At 47.3% G+C, this 14,418-nt stretch overlaps 1 protein-coding gene across 1 annotated transcript in view; it reads left to right on the top strand.

Annotated features, from left to right (window-relative positions):
- LOC137340034 (regulator of G-protein signaling 10-like) overlaps positions 1–14,418 on the top strand; it is a 59,984-nt gene that overhangs the window by 31,560 nt on the left and 14,006 nt on the right. Inside the window, exon 4 of the mRNA XM_068002240.1 lies at positions 8,033–8,176. Within this exon, the coding sequence (XP_067858341.1) occupies positions 8,033–8,176 (144 nt within the window). The remainder of the gene's footprint in view (positions 1–8,032; positions 8,177–14,418) is intronic.

The raw sequence follows: 14,418 nt of genomic DNA, 5'->3' as shown, positions 1-14,418 counted from the left end.
AACATCTTTACTGTGCTGAGTGAAGCACGCCATGGGAAAGTAGGCGGGTTGCAGCCAGCAGCCATTTGGCCATATAAATCCCTGTTTGACAGATTGGGATAAAAGGTGAGTGTTTGCAGCAGGGCACTCAGTTCTCTTAGACAAACTTTTGGCTGGAAGTTCTTTGTGTTTAGACTGAAAATTCTTGCTGCACACTCAGAATTGTTCGGTTCACACATATTGACCAACTTTCTGGACTCCCTCAAACTGACAACATCAGGATGGGGGGTGCAATGGCTGCATTCACCAGTACATCCGAGGAGGAGGAACAACACCATCCTCGGCAGGCATGGCGTGCACTTCCGCCACTTGGAGCTCCACAACACAGAGATGCGCCACAGGGACCAGCACAAGAGCAGAGAGGAGAACAACAGAGGCATTACCCTCGTGAGAGAGTCTACAGATTGAGGCTGAACTTCTTAGACCTCTTTGAGGAGCAATGCCTACGAAGACTAAGAGGGAGTTGCCAAGTGGTCGCAGACATCTGCAGCCTCCTTCATGCCAAGCTGCTCCCGGTTGGGCCTGGTGGCATCGCATTGCCCGTGGCAGTTAAAGTGACCACTGCCCTCAACTTCTTCACCTCCGGATCATTCCAGGGTGCAACCAGTGACAGCGCCGGGGTCTCTCAGTCGCCTGCCCACAAGTGCATAAGACAGGTCACCGAAGGATTGTCTCACAGGGCGTCTCACTACATCAACTTCCCCATGAACGACCTCAACCAGATGGAGAGGGCAGTGGGTTTCCACTCTATGGCTGGCTTCCCACAGGTACAGGGTGTAATTGTTTGCACGCATATAGCAATCCGAGCACCTCCACACAAGCCAGGGCTATTCATCAACAGAAAGGAATAACACTCCATCAACACGCAGCTCGTTTGCAACCACCAGAAAAGATTTATTCATGTGTGCGCCAGATTCCCTGGCAGCTGCCATGATTCATTCATTCTGAGGGAATCCAACATCCCGGCCCTCTTCCACGCACCGAACAGTCTTAAGGGATGGCTCCTTGGAAACAAGGGATAACCCCTGCACACATGGCTCATGACACCTCTGAGGAACCGCATCAGCGAGCAACACTGTCGATACAACGACAGCCACATCGCCACCAGGTCAATAATTGAACATGTGATAGGGCTGCTGAAGATGCAGTTTCATTGCCTCAATCGTTCTGAGGGAGCGCTTCAATACCCACCAGCGAGAGTGGGTCACATTATAGTAGTTTGTTGTGTCCTGCACAATGTGGCGCAACAGAGAGGGGTACCGGTTGATGAGGCCCCATGCCCTCATCCACCATTCACATCTGCCATCCACTTTGAGGAGGAGAAGGAGCAGGAGGAGGACAAACTCATGGGTGGAGCAACGGCTCACCTGGCTGCTTGTGAGGCCAGAGAGTCACTGATATGTGAACAGTTCTTGTAAGATCAGAAAGTGAGAAGAGTCCAGTCCTCATGCCCCTGCAAAAAACAGTCCTGTAACTACACGTACACCCACTGTAAAGTGACCCACTGGGTGGCGTCAAGTGTCACCGTTCATGGTGAAGCACATGAAAGGGCGCTATCACGAAAGCCAGTCAAGAATGTGCAAGACGTGGCAGTAAAGGTGAGAATGATAACATTTAATGTGACTTTAACAAAAACCAAATATTAATGAAAAATATGACAGTCTGACAGACACCTTTCTCTTCCGACTACTTCTACGTGGTGCATCCCCTGTGGCTGCAGCAGAGGTAGTGGCAGGTTGCTCATGTCCATTCCCAGACTACTTAGATGCTTTCGGCCTACGCCCTCTGGGTTTTGGAGCCCGTGGGGGCCCCTCCAAAGACTGCTCCACCTGCACCTGTGCAGGTGCTGACTAGGCCACCTGGAGAGGAGGCAGCATTGTCGGTACTGGTTGAGAGGGGGGCAACGGGTGAGATGTGGGAGCGCTTCGAGTGGCGTCCCCACTTCCATGTCCCCTTTCACCATCATCCCTCTCCTGGGCCAGGCCCACATCACTCCTACCACCCTGCTGGAGATTAATTTGGAAGACATGTTTGATGCCTTGGAAGCCCAGTTGTAAAGTTTCTGTCTGCCTGCTTAAGGTGGCAGAATGTTGTTCACCCTGAGTCCGAACGGCCATTGTCAGGGCCTGAATGGACTCATTTGTGAGCCATGCATGAAGTTCAATGGAGGCTAGCCTTCTCTCCATTGCAGACATTCTCGCACTTACCTGCGACACTATCTCAGACATTCCTGCACTTACCTGCGACACTATCTCAGACATTCTCGCACTTACCTGCGACGCTATCTCAGACATTCTCGCACTTACCTGCGACACTATCTCAGACATTCCCGCACTTACCTGCAACACTATCTCAGACATTCCCGCAGTTACCCGTGACACTATCTCAGACAGTTGCTCACGTCCCTGTGACACTATCTCAGAAATTCCCTCATGTACCTGTGCCACCATTCCACTAATGCAGGAGTTGGACTCCTCCATCCTCTGCGCTATTGTGGAGAGGGTGCGTTGCACCTGTTCCAATACCTTGCAAATATGCTGCTGTCCCTCGATCATTCTCCTTTTAAAGGATGGCCCCTGGGATTTAGCATCTGCGTCCAGTTGAGCAGAGCCTGGAGAGAAGTGCGCCCACCGACGCGGACTCTTTACAGCTGCCCCTGCCACCAGTGTCTGCATGCACTCACTTGTGTGTGGTGACTCACCAGATGCCAACCCAACTAACTGACTACTAGGACCCACTGAGATGTGAGTATCTGCACTGGTGGATGGCTCGCTAAGATGTGATGGTGTGCTGTCAGAGGCCGGCAACTCCTTTGAGGAATTGCCCTCTCCCGTCATTGCGGTCGTTGAAGGGCCTTTAAGAGAACAGAAGGCAATATTAAGCATTATCACAGATGTGTCATGTTGCGATGAGCATACTTAGGTGTTCAACATGCCAAGCATTGTTAGCATCAATTCATGTTGTGTGTGATGAGTGTTAAAGTTGTGTCACCAGACATTTGTGGGGTGCCAGTCTCGGCGCCCGACAGCAGGCACTCGAGGGTGCAAGCCTCCTCCTCCGCCTCTGTGAGAACCGCTACTTGATGTGGCCCCCCTCCAGTCCTCGCCCTGTTGCGTGCATTCTGCGCTCTCTTCTAGAGGGGGATAAAGTACAGACGTGTGAGTGAGTGATGATGAAGTGATCAGCCGATGCATGCATTGCTTTGGGTGAAGCCGACCATGAAAAAGGTGCATCAGAGGATGAGTATGAGGCAGAGACATCACATTGGATCAGGATTGGGGTGAGTGGTAGTGGTGAGGTCACAAATGGGGAGGTGAGGAAGTGCTCAGAAAATGAATGTAAGTTGAGGATGAGCCTTAAGTAGGTGTGATGAGTGATGTGATGGAGTAGTCTTGGCAGTGCAGAAAGAGTTGATGTGCAACACAGAATGTAGGAGAATCAGTAAGTGTACTCACTTTTACAGACCTAGTTAGGTCATTGAAACTCTTCCTGCACTGGACTCAAGTGCAGCAGATGTTGCTGCTGCTGGTGACCTCCTCTATCACCTCAAGCCAGGCCTTCTTGGTGGCAGACGCAGGGCGTTTCCTCCTGTTGGCCGGGTAAAATAGTTCCCTCCTCCTCCTCACCTGGCCAGTAGCATCTGAAGTGAGGCATCGCTGAATCTTGGAGCAGCCTTGTCCCTGTGCTGCTCCACTGGGTCTTGCTCTTTTCTCCAGTAAAATCCACTGGAGCAATGGCCCTTTAAATGTGAACGCTCCAGCTGACACAGGTCATGCGGTTGCGCAGTCTGCTCACTGCACAGTTTTTAGACAGCAAACCCGGAAATAAAGGTTAAGGGGCACCAATTAAGTCGTGATCGGATGGGGAACGGTAAGTTTTTATTATTCGGGTTTGCTGCGTGCCCATTGACCCCGCCATCCCACCTCCCTTTTAAAATTGAGCCCTATGACTTTAAAGGAGTTCCAATTGCCACCTACTAAAATGTTATTGACAAAGTCCCCCCGCCCCAACCCCTTTCAATTTGCTTTATCTATTCCCTCATATCTTTGAAGTTAACCCTTTTGAGATTGTACACTTGCCTGCAAAGGTCCTGTGTATTTCTGCATCTCAGATCATGTTGAACTTGATCATTCTGTAGTCACTATCCTCAAAAGGAGGCACAATGTCCACTCCGTAAGTTACCTGGGTCACTTATCATTCTCAGCCCGGATGTGCACTGTCCCTTATGGTTTTCCTTGTGGACACTCTGGGTGGTGAAGCAGTCAACCATTACATTAACCAACTCAGACTCCAAACCATTTGGATATTCCCACTTTATATTTGGGTGATTGTGGATGCTATAAAAAATAATCCTGTTTTCACAAATTTTTATCTCTTCTTAGAGCAATATCCTTCCATTTAATTGGTCTAATAATTCTAGAATAATTGATGGCTACCATTGGCTCATGAGATGGGAAAGCTCATGAACTTTATGAACTTCAGCAGAACATGAGACTGAATTTTTTTTTATTCGTTCATAGGATGTGGGCGTCGCTGGCAAGGCCAGCATTTATTGCCCATCCCTAATTGCCCTTGAGAAGGTGGTGGTGAGCCGCCTTCTTGAACCGCTGCAGTCCATGTGGTGAAGGTTCTCCCACAGTGCTGTTAGGAAGGGAGTTCCAGGATTTTGACCCAGCGACGATGAAGGAACGGCGATATATTTCCAAGCTGGGAAGGTGCATGACTTGGAGGGGAACTTGCAAGTGGTGTTGTTCTCATGTGCCTGTTGCCCTTGTCCTTCTAGGTGGTAGAGGTCGCGGGTTTGGGAGGTGCTGTCGAAGAAGCCATGGCAAGTTGCTGCAGTGCATCCTGTGGATGGTACACACTGCAGCCACTGTGCGCCGGTGGTGAAAGGAGTGAATGTTTAGGGTGGTGGAAGGGATGCCAATCAAGCGGGCTGCTTTTTCCTGGATGGTGTCGAGCTTCTTGAGTGTTGTTGGAGCTGCACTCATCCAGGCAAGTGGAGAGTATTCCATCACACTCCTGACTTGTGCCTTGTACATGGTGGAAAGGCTTTGGGGAGTCAGGAGGTGAATCACTCATCACAGAATACCCAGCCTCTGACCTGTTCTTGTAGCCACAGTGTTTATATGGCTGGTCCAGTTAAGTTTCTGGTCATTGGTGACCCCTGGATGTTGATGGTGGGGGATTTGGCGATGGTAATGCCGTTGAATGTCATGGGGAGGTGGTTAGACTCTCTCTTGTTGGAGATGGTATTGCCTGGCACAAATGTTACTTGCCACTTCTCAGCCCAAGCCTGGATGTTGTCCAGGTTTTGCTGCATGTGGGCACAGACTGCTTCATTATCTGAGGGGTTGCGAATGGAACTGAACACTGTGCAATTATCAGTGAACATCCCCATTTCTGACCTTATGATGGAGGGAAGGTCGTTAATGAAGCAGCTGAAGATGGTTGGGCCTAGGACACTGTGCTGAGGAACTTCTGCAGCAATGTCCTGGAGCTGAGATGATTGGCCTCCAACAACCACTACCATCTTCCTTTGTGCTAGGTATGACTCCAGCCACTGGAGAGTTTTCCCCCTGATTGCCATTGACTTCAATTTTACTAGGGCTCCTTGATGCCACACTCGGTCAAATGCTGCCTTGACGTCAAGGGCAGTCACTCTCACCTCACCTGCGGAATTCAGCTCTTTTGTCCATGTTTGGACCAAGGCTGTAATAAGGTCTGGAGCCGAATGGTCCTGGCGGAACCCAAACTGGGCATCGGTGAGCAGGTTATTGGTGAGTAAGTGTCGCTTGATAGCACTGTTGATGACACCTTCCATCACTTTGCTGATGATTGAGAGTAGACTGATGGGACGGTAATTTGCCGGATTAGATTTGTCCTGCTTTTGTGGACAGGACATACCTGGGCAATTTTCCGCATTGTCGGGCAGATGCCAGTGTTGTAGCTGTATTGGAACAGTTTGGCTAGAGGCGCGGCAAGTTCTGGAGCACAAGTCTTCAGCACTGCAGCCAGGATGTTGTCAGGGCCCATAGCCTTTGTTCTATCCAGTGCACTCAGCTGTTTCTTGATATCACGTGGAGTGTATCGAATTGGCTGAAGACTGGCTTCTGTGATGGTGGGGATATCAGGAGGAGGCCGAGATGGATCATCCACTCGGCACTTCTGGCTGAAGATGGTTGCAAACGCTTCAGCCTTGTCTTTTTCACTCACGTGCTGGACTCCGCCATCATTGAGGATGGGGATGTTTGCAGAGCCTCCTCCTCCCGTTAGTTGTTTAATTGTCCACCACCATTCACGATTGGATGTGGCAGGACTGCAGAGCTTTGATCTGATCCATTGGTTGTTGAATCGCTTAGCTCTGTCTATAGCATGTTGCTTCCGCTGTTTAGCCTGCATGTAGTCCTGTGTTGTAGCTTCACCAGGTTGGCACCTCATTTTTAGGTACGCCTGGTGCTGCTCCTGGCATGCTCTTCTACACTCATTGAACCAGGGTTGATCCCCTGGCTTGTTGGTAATGGTAGAGTGAGGAATGTGCTGGGCCATGAGGTTACAGATTGTGCTGGAATACGATTCTGCTGCTGCTGATGGCCCACAGCGCCTCAAGGATGCCCAGTTTTGAGCTGCTAGATCTGTTCTGAATCTATCCCATTTAGCACGGTGGTAGTGCCACACAACACGTTGGATATTGTCCTCAGTGTGAAGACGGGACTTCACCTCCACAAGGACTGTGCGATGGTCACTCCTACCAATGCTGTCATGGACAGATGCATCTGCGACAGGTAAATTGGTGAGGACGAGGTCATGTAGGTTCTTCCCTCATGTTGTTTTGCTCACCACCTGCTGCAGGCCCAGTCTGGCAGCTATGTCCTTCAGGACTCGGCCAGCTCGGTCGGTAGTGATGCTACCGAGCCACTCTTGGTGATGGACATTGAAGTCCCCCACCCAGAGTACATTCTGTGCCCTTGCTACCCTCAGTGCTTCCTCCAAGTGGTGCTCAACATGGAGGAGGACTGATTCATCAGCTGAGGGAGGGCGGTAGGTGGTAAACAGCAGGAGGTTTCCTTGTCCATGTTTGGCCTGATTCCATCAGGTTTCATGGGGTCCGGAGTTAATGTTGAGGACTCCCAGGGCCACTCCCTCCTGACTGTATATCACTGTACCGCCACCTCGGGTGGGTCTGTCCTGCTGGTTGGACAGGACATACCCAGGGATGGTAATGGAAGAGTCTGGGACGTTGGCTGAAAGATATGATTCTGTGAGTATGGCTATGTCAGGCTGTTGCTTGACTAGTCTGTGGGACAGCTCTCCCAATTTTGGCACAAGTCCCCAGATGTTCGTGAGGAGGACTTTGCAGGGTCGACTGGACTTGGTTTGCCTGTTTCGTGTCCGGTGCCTAGTGGTCCGTCCGGTTTCATTCTTATTATGACTTTTTGTAGCAAGATTGTACAACTGAGTGGCTTGCTAGGCCATTTCAGAGGGCGATTAAGAATCAGCCACATTGCTGTGGTCCTGGAGTCACATATAGGCTAGATTAGGTAAAGACAGCAGGTTTCCTTCCCTAAAGAACACTAGTGAACCAGATGGGTTTTTACGACAATCTGGTCGTTTCATGGCCACCATTACTGATACTAGTTTTTTTTAATTCCAGATTTTATTTAATTAATTGAAATTAAATTCCCCAGCTACCATGGCGGGAGTTGAACTCATGATTCCGGATTATTAGTCCAGGCCTCTGGATTACTAGCCCAGTAACATAACCACTATGCTACCATACCCGTGAACTCACTGAAAGATATTTGATAAAATTATATAAAACTAAAACAACAAAGGTATTAAACTATATATCGTACTATATTGTAATCATCATAACATTTTTAAGATGTATTAACTTATGGCTAATATTCTAACTGATTATCTGTGTCAAAGTTAATTTGGGCCTAATAGTTACGTATTAATTCCTTGAATGCTCTTTATTGTATTGATTAAGCTTCGTGACAAGGCACAGCAGATCTACAATACCTTTCTGTGCAGTAAGGCCGCAACTCAGGTAAATGTGGAGGGACAGTCTCGTCTCAGTGAGAGCATGCTGGCACAACCACACCCCTTCATGTTTCAGAAACTGCAAGAACAGGTAACCTATTTCATGTGTATTTTCTGCGTGGCCAATTTTTCCAAGAGTCCATTGCATTAGAAAAAATTCTAGGGATAAATGTAGTTATATCTACCTTGAAACCATTTTATTGCAATCCTGAGGTTTAAAAAATCTATTGCTTATAAATCTTTGGCTTGTCTGTTAACATATACTCGTGTTTACTATAGATGTATAGAAGATGATAGTAGCACCTTAAATGTTTAACGTGATGCCTGCATTTGCTAGAATGCTATTGTATCACCTTTGGAATCTGGGTTTGAATTCAGCTCAAGCAACGGCTCCTGATAGAAATGAGCCTATATAGTCTCCAACTCTCTGTAGACACGAGTGTGCAGCAGAATGTCGATAGATCTTGCTGCAAGTTCCACTAATTTCAGTGACTTAACAAAGGGCTGGTAAGGATGAAGTTGAAAATGGAAAAGTATTATGGAGGAGCTTCTCCCATCTACTTGCTTTCTCTATCAACTTCTCCCAAATTCTCACACTCTATTGGATTCTCAATTCTTGCTTCAACCAGCTTTTCCTTTATTCCCAATCCCTCAGCCTGCTTCTTACTCCCTTACTCGCTTTTTTCTGCTTCTTGCTCCATCTTGCAGCTTCTCCCTACTTCAAAACAATATAAAGCACTCAATGAAAAAATGACAACAGATTATGGACAATTTGCCCTACCACGAACTCTGCCCAGTTGAGAAATAAAACTACTTTCTAAAGTATTAGACAGGTTTATTGATACCATCTGGGATGTAAGATTGTCATCTAGATCACAGATTTGAATGCTATCCTGGAGATCTATTATTGTGTATAATTCACAGCTCAACATTAAACCGTTCAGGCACTTACTCATCATTTGAAATGGTTCACTTAAGTAGCTAAGTAAACACTTCTAATTTGGTAAACTTGAATAATTAGTGGTGAAAAACAGCACAGAGGATGATTTCCAAGTTACAGTTGCTTGTGTGGAAATATCTTTTTAAAAGATGCCCCATTCTCAGCACTCAATACTTTCTGCTTCCTGTTGTGTGGGGGCTGTGCTGAGTGATACCCGTGAAAGGGTAGAAAACCTCTTTTGGCACAAGTACAGGATGACAACATTGACTAGTGCTGTCAAAACTGCTTAATGATAAAAATGTTCCATTTTAATCAGTTGTTCCTTTTCAGCAAATGCCAAGGATTGAATTAGTTCCTGGGAATGACCCATTATCCAGTTTATGCTGTGTTACAAGTGTGGTGAAGTTTTTTGAATGTGTTGGTTGGTTATCACACACTTTTGTAAGAACCCATTTTAAGGCATAACTTTGGGATTTGGGACATTTGGGGGCCGATATTAGGAGGGCGGCGGGTTCGCAGCGGGGGGGTCGACTGGGCGCGTGGGTAACACGCTCAGTGAAATCGGGGTGCTCCGCACGCAATCGCAGGCTAATTGAAGCCACTTACCTTGGCTTCTGGGTCGCCCCCACCCCACATCTCATTCTGCACTGCCAACACTGCTCTATCACATCACTCCTCACACCCACTCAAAGCTCATCCTCATCTTACATGCACTTACTCACCTCGCCAGTACTCATCCCACCACTACCACTCAACCCAATCCTCATACAATCTCATGGCTCTATCTCATACTCACCCCCTCATGCATCTCTTTCACGGTCAGCCTCACTCAACCTGCCACTACCTGTGCTGCAGCCACAGGGCATGCATCACATATGTGCAGTAGGAAGAGTAAGGCAAACGTATCGTGAGCATGAAGGGGATGCACAAGGGTGTTCAAGGATTTGTCATGGTTTTTACTTATATTTAATTTCTGATCAACTCACATTACATATTATATTGTCACCACTACTGCCACGTCTTTGCGAATCTTGTCTGGTTTGTGCAATAATGCCCTTTCCTGAGGATCACTATGAAGACCCACAACTGATGCCACCCATTGTGTCACTGCAGAGTGGGTGTAGGTGCATTTGCAGGACTCTTTTGTGCAGACGACTGAAAGACGTCAGCGATGTCCCCGGTGGCACCCTGGAAGGATGCGGAGGAGAAGTTTTTGAGGGCAGTGGTGACTTTGACACTGACAGGTAAAAAGATGGTGCTCGGGCCAGCCAGGAGCAGCTCGGCATGAAGGAGGCTGCAGATGTCCACGACTACATGTCGAGTGACTCTGAGCCTCCGTGTGCACTGCTGCTCAGAGAGGTCCAAGAAGCTGAGCCTCGGTCTGTAGACCCTGTGGCGACAGTAGTGCCTTCTGTGACGCATCTCTCTCTGCCGTTGCCCTCCCTCCTGCTGTGCAGGTGGATGTGTCACAGCAATGTGTTGTGGGGCTCCACGTGTCAGAGGTGGACGGCGTGGCCGGCGAGGCTGGTGATGCTGTTCGTCCTCTGAGGAGATCATGACTGCAGCTACGGCGGCCCCCATCCGGAAGATGTACATTTGAGGGGGTCCACAAGGTAGGTAAATGTGTCTGGACACCGGGGTAAGTGTGTAAGTTTGTGAATTTTATTGTTAGGAGGAGGGTAGTGGAGGCCAAACTTTGTCCAAAGTGACAGAGTGGCCTCCTGCAATGAGTGAGGGTCTCCCCCCCACCTCCCCACCTGTCAAATGGACCTTTGCAGCTGCCACAGGCTGATGGCTGCAACACATCCATTTCAACTGGGAGTGTTTCCCCCAGTACGGGAAACAGTCTCAGTTGTTTGGAAAATCCCACCCCTCCTGAAATATCATGCTAATCAGTCTGTAAACGACCTGAAGTACCTAAATAATTACCTTAAGTGGCATCTCGCTGGCTTTAATTGCCGTCGGGGGTCCCACATGCGGGGGCTGCGCATGCATGTCAGCGCGTCACTGGGGAACCTGGAAGTGGGCGGATTGGAGCCAGGCTCCGGACCCACCCCGGGAATCCCCGATTTTTGCAGCCCCCCCGCCACGAACGCACCTGCTTGGGGGTGCGAAAATCGAGCCCTTGGTTGAAAACCAGTTTTGAAATAATTCTGATTCAGGTTGTACACTTAAATATATGAAGCTGAATGTGTGAGATTGCTTTCTAAGATAACAATGTAAGAATTTTTAGGAACAGTAAAAGATCATTAGGCCGTTAAGCCTGTCCCTTCTATCAGAGATCAACCTCAGATGATATAATCACATGACTGCTTGACATCCATTTTAAAATTTTGTAATTCTAATTTCTAAGAACATGTATCATGATTAATGTCATTTTGCAAAGCACCTGCAGTTCTGTGTGTGTGAACTGGACATTGATATATACCATTTTGGTTTCAGTTAGTTTTTTTAAAATGAAAGATATTGAGATTGCAATGTTTCCATTTCTAATTAAACCTACTCATATGTAGCTGAGGTGTTTGATATATTGTTTATGTCTGTTCTTGTATTCAAGTTTTATTCACACATATTTGCGTAGGGCTCAGTACATATGAGCATAAGAAATAGGAGCAGGAGTAGGCCATACGGCCCCTCAAGCCTGCTCTGCCAATATGGCTGATTTACTACTAAATGGTACTAAAGTTACCATTTGTTTATAATTTGGATTTATGCAAATATAGAAACAAATTCCTCCTCAGGCTTGCATACAGCTGAAATATACAAAGATCAATAAAAAACAGTACATTAACGTTCATGTTGAGAATTTATGCTTGCACTTCCAGTTTTGATTCTGTGTCACACATCAGTCAAAGTGACACTCATGTTTTCCCCTGTGAGTCACTCCATAACCTAATGGAATAGTTTATTTTATGTTAAAGAGCATGGATAAATACCATTGTAATTCAATTTTACTGGATGAATTTACAGACATGCAAAGTTTTTCTTTGCTATAGGATTGCAGTGGACTACAAACTGAACAAAATGATTATCAGGTATTCAAGGGTAATGCAGTGGATGTAATATATTCAGATTTTCAAAAGGCCTTCGATATGGTACCGCATAGTAGATTCATGACTAAGGCCAGAGCATGTGGAGTCAGGGGACAAGTAGCAGAATGGATAGCAAGCTGGCTGCAAAACAGGAAACAGAAAGTAGGGGTTAAAGGTAGTTACTCAGACTGGCAAAAGGTAGGAAGTGGTGTTCCACAAAGATTGGTGCTGGGAACATTGCTGTTTACCATTTTCATAAATGGAATCTGAAGCACAATTGCAAAATTTGCAGGTGACAGCAAATGGGGGGTGGGGGATATAGTTAATACTGAGGAGGACTGCGACAAAATAGAAAATAGGAGCAGGAGTAGGCCATTCGGCCCTTCGAGCCTGCTCCGCCATTCAATATGATCATGGCTGATCCTCTATCTCAATACCATATTCCCACTCTCTCCCCATATATCCCTTGCTCCCGGGATGACATTAGTAAACTTGCAGAATGGGTGTGTAATTGGCAAATGAATTTCAATATAGATAAGTGTGAGGTGGTGAATTTTGGTAGGAAGAATAAGGAGGCCACATACTCCTTGGAAAATAAGAGTCTAAATGGGGTATAGGAGCAGAGGGACCTGGGGGTACAGATGCACAAATCACTAAAAGTAGTGACGCAGGTTAATAAGGCCATAAAAAAAGCAAACAAAGCACTTCATTTCTAGAGGGATAGAATTGAAAAGCAGAGAAGTTATGTTAAACTTGTATGGATCCTTGGTTAGATCATACTTGGAGTACTGTGAACAGTTCTGATCTCCATATTATAAAAAGAATATAGAGGCACTGGAGAAGGTGCAAAAATGATTTACTAGGATGATACCAGAACTAAGAGGTTATACCTATCAGGAAAGATTGAACAGGCTGGGGCTCTTTTATCTACAAAAGAGAAGACTGAGGGTGACCTGATTGTGCTCTTTAAGATTATGAAAGAGTTTGATAAGGTAGACGTAGAGAAAATGGGTGCTAAATTGGGCCGTGTAGCGCCCGTTGTTTCGGCGCCACGCGGCCTCCCGAAGTGCCAAGATGGTGTCTTGGCTGCACACGCACATGTCCAGCGTGCGTGCGCCGGACACTATCTTGGTATAGGAGTTAGTGCAGGCGCAGATAACGAATGCCGGAAGCATGTAAAGTAAGGAGAAAATGGATACAATCAGTCTGCAATGCTGATTTAAAGTGATAGACACCATTTTGGGACTTAACACTCAACTCAACGCACAGTCTTAATCCCGACTATCTGAACGTGTCTTAGAGTACCTGGAGGACCCCCACCAGCGCTATTTAAAGGCACCATGCAGGATTTACAGGTTAGTGGCTGGATTATTGCTTCTGGCTGCCGAGACATTTGTAACTGTTTTTGGAGGTCTCCTATACTTGAATACTAGGACTAGGAGACATAGCCTAACAATTAGAGCTAGGACATGCTGGAATGAAATTAGGAACTGCTCCTACACGCAAAGGGTGGGAGAAGTTTGGAAAGCTCTTCTGCAAACGGCAGTTGATGCTAGCTCAATTGTGAATTCTAAATCTGAGATTGATAGATTTCTGTGAACCAAGGGTATTAAGGGATATGGGGCTAAGGCGGGTATATGGAGTTAGATCACAGGTCCACCATGATCTCTTTGAATGTCGGAACAGGCTTGAGGGGCTGAATGCCACTGCCACTTGCTGCCTCCTGATATGCGCTACCTTCTCCTGCAAGAAAGCAGGATGTGTGTCTGGATGATGTTCCTGTCATGGTTGACTAGCTGCCAGTGTGTGTGGCCTGTGAGTTGTGGGTGGGCGGCTTGCAACAGTGGTAATGTGTGAGGGTGAGAAGAAGCATCTGATTGGAAGAGTTGAGTACTGATGGAAAGAGTTTGTTGGTATGTGGGTGTTGGGGGGTGTAGTGTGTGGACCATTGGATGTCGCTAGTGGTGCAGTTGGTAGGAGATGCCACTTGATAGTTGGACCTCACTCACCTTGACTACTCATAGCAAAGCATTGAATTTCTTCCTGCACTGCATCCATGTTCATGATGCTGTGCATCTGGCATTGACTTCATCCCCCGCTGCCACCCACTGCCTTTTGGGTATATGTCTGGTGGGCCTCTTGCTCCCCTCCACCTCCCCACCCACCCCCCCCCCCCCCCCACGATGCCCCTCCTTCTGTCCACCTCTTGCACCAAGGCCTTTAGTGCAACAGCAGAGAACCTTGGTGCAAGCACTCTCGCAGGCTTGGTACAAATTCAAATAGGCAGATTGGTGAGGTCTGGTGTTCAGATTGGAGGGTGTGGGATTTAGTGGTGTGCAACTTTTATTCAATGTTTTAACA

This window comes from Heptranchias perlo, chromosome 21 (genome assembly GCF_035084215.1).
Source record: "Heptranchias perlo isolate sHepPer1 chromosome 21, sHepPer1.hap1, whole genome shotgun sequence".
Classification (NCBI taxonomy): domain Eukaryota; kingdom Metazoa; phylum Chordata; class Chondrichthyes; order Hexanchiformes; family Hexanchidae; genus Heptranchias; species Heptranchias perlo.
This window is presented reverse-complemented; position numbering and strand designations above follow the sequence as displayed.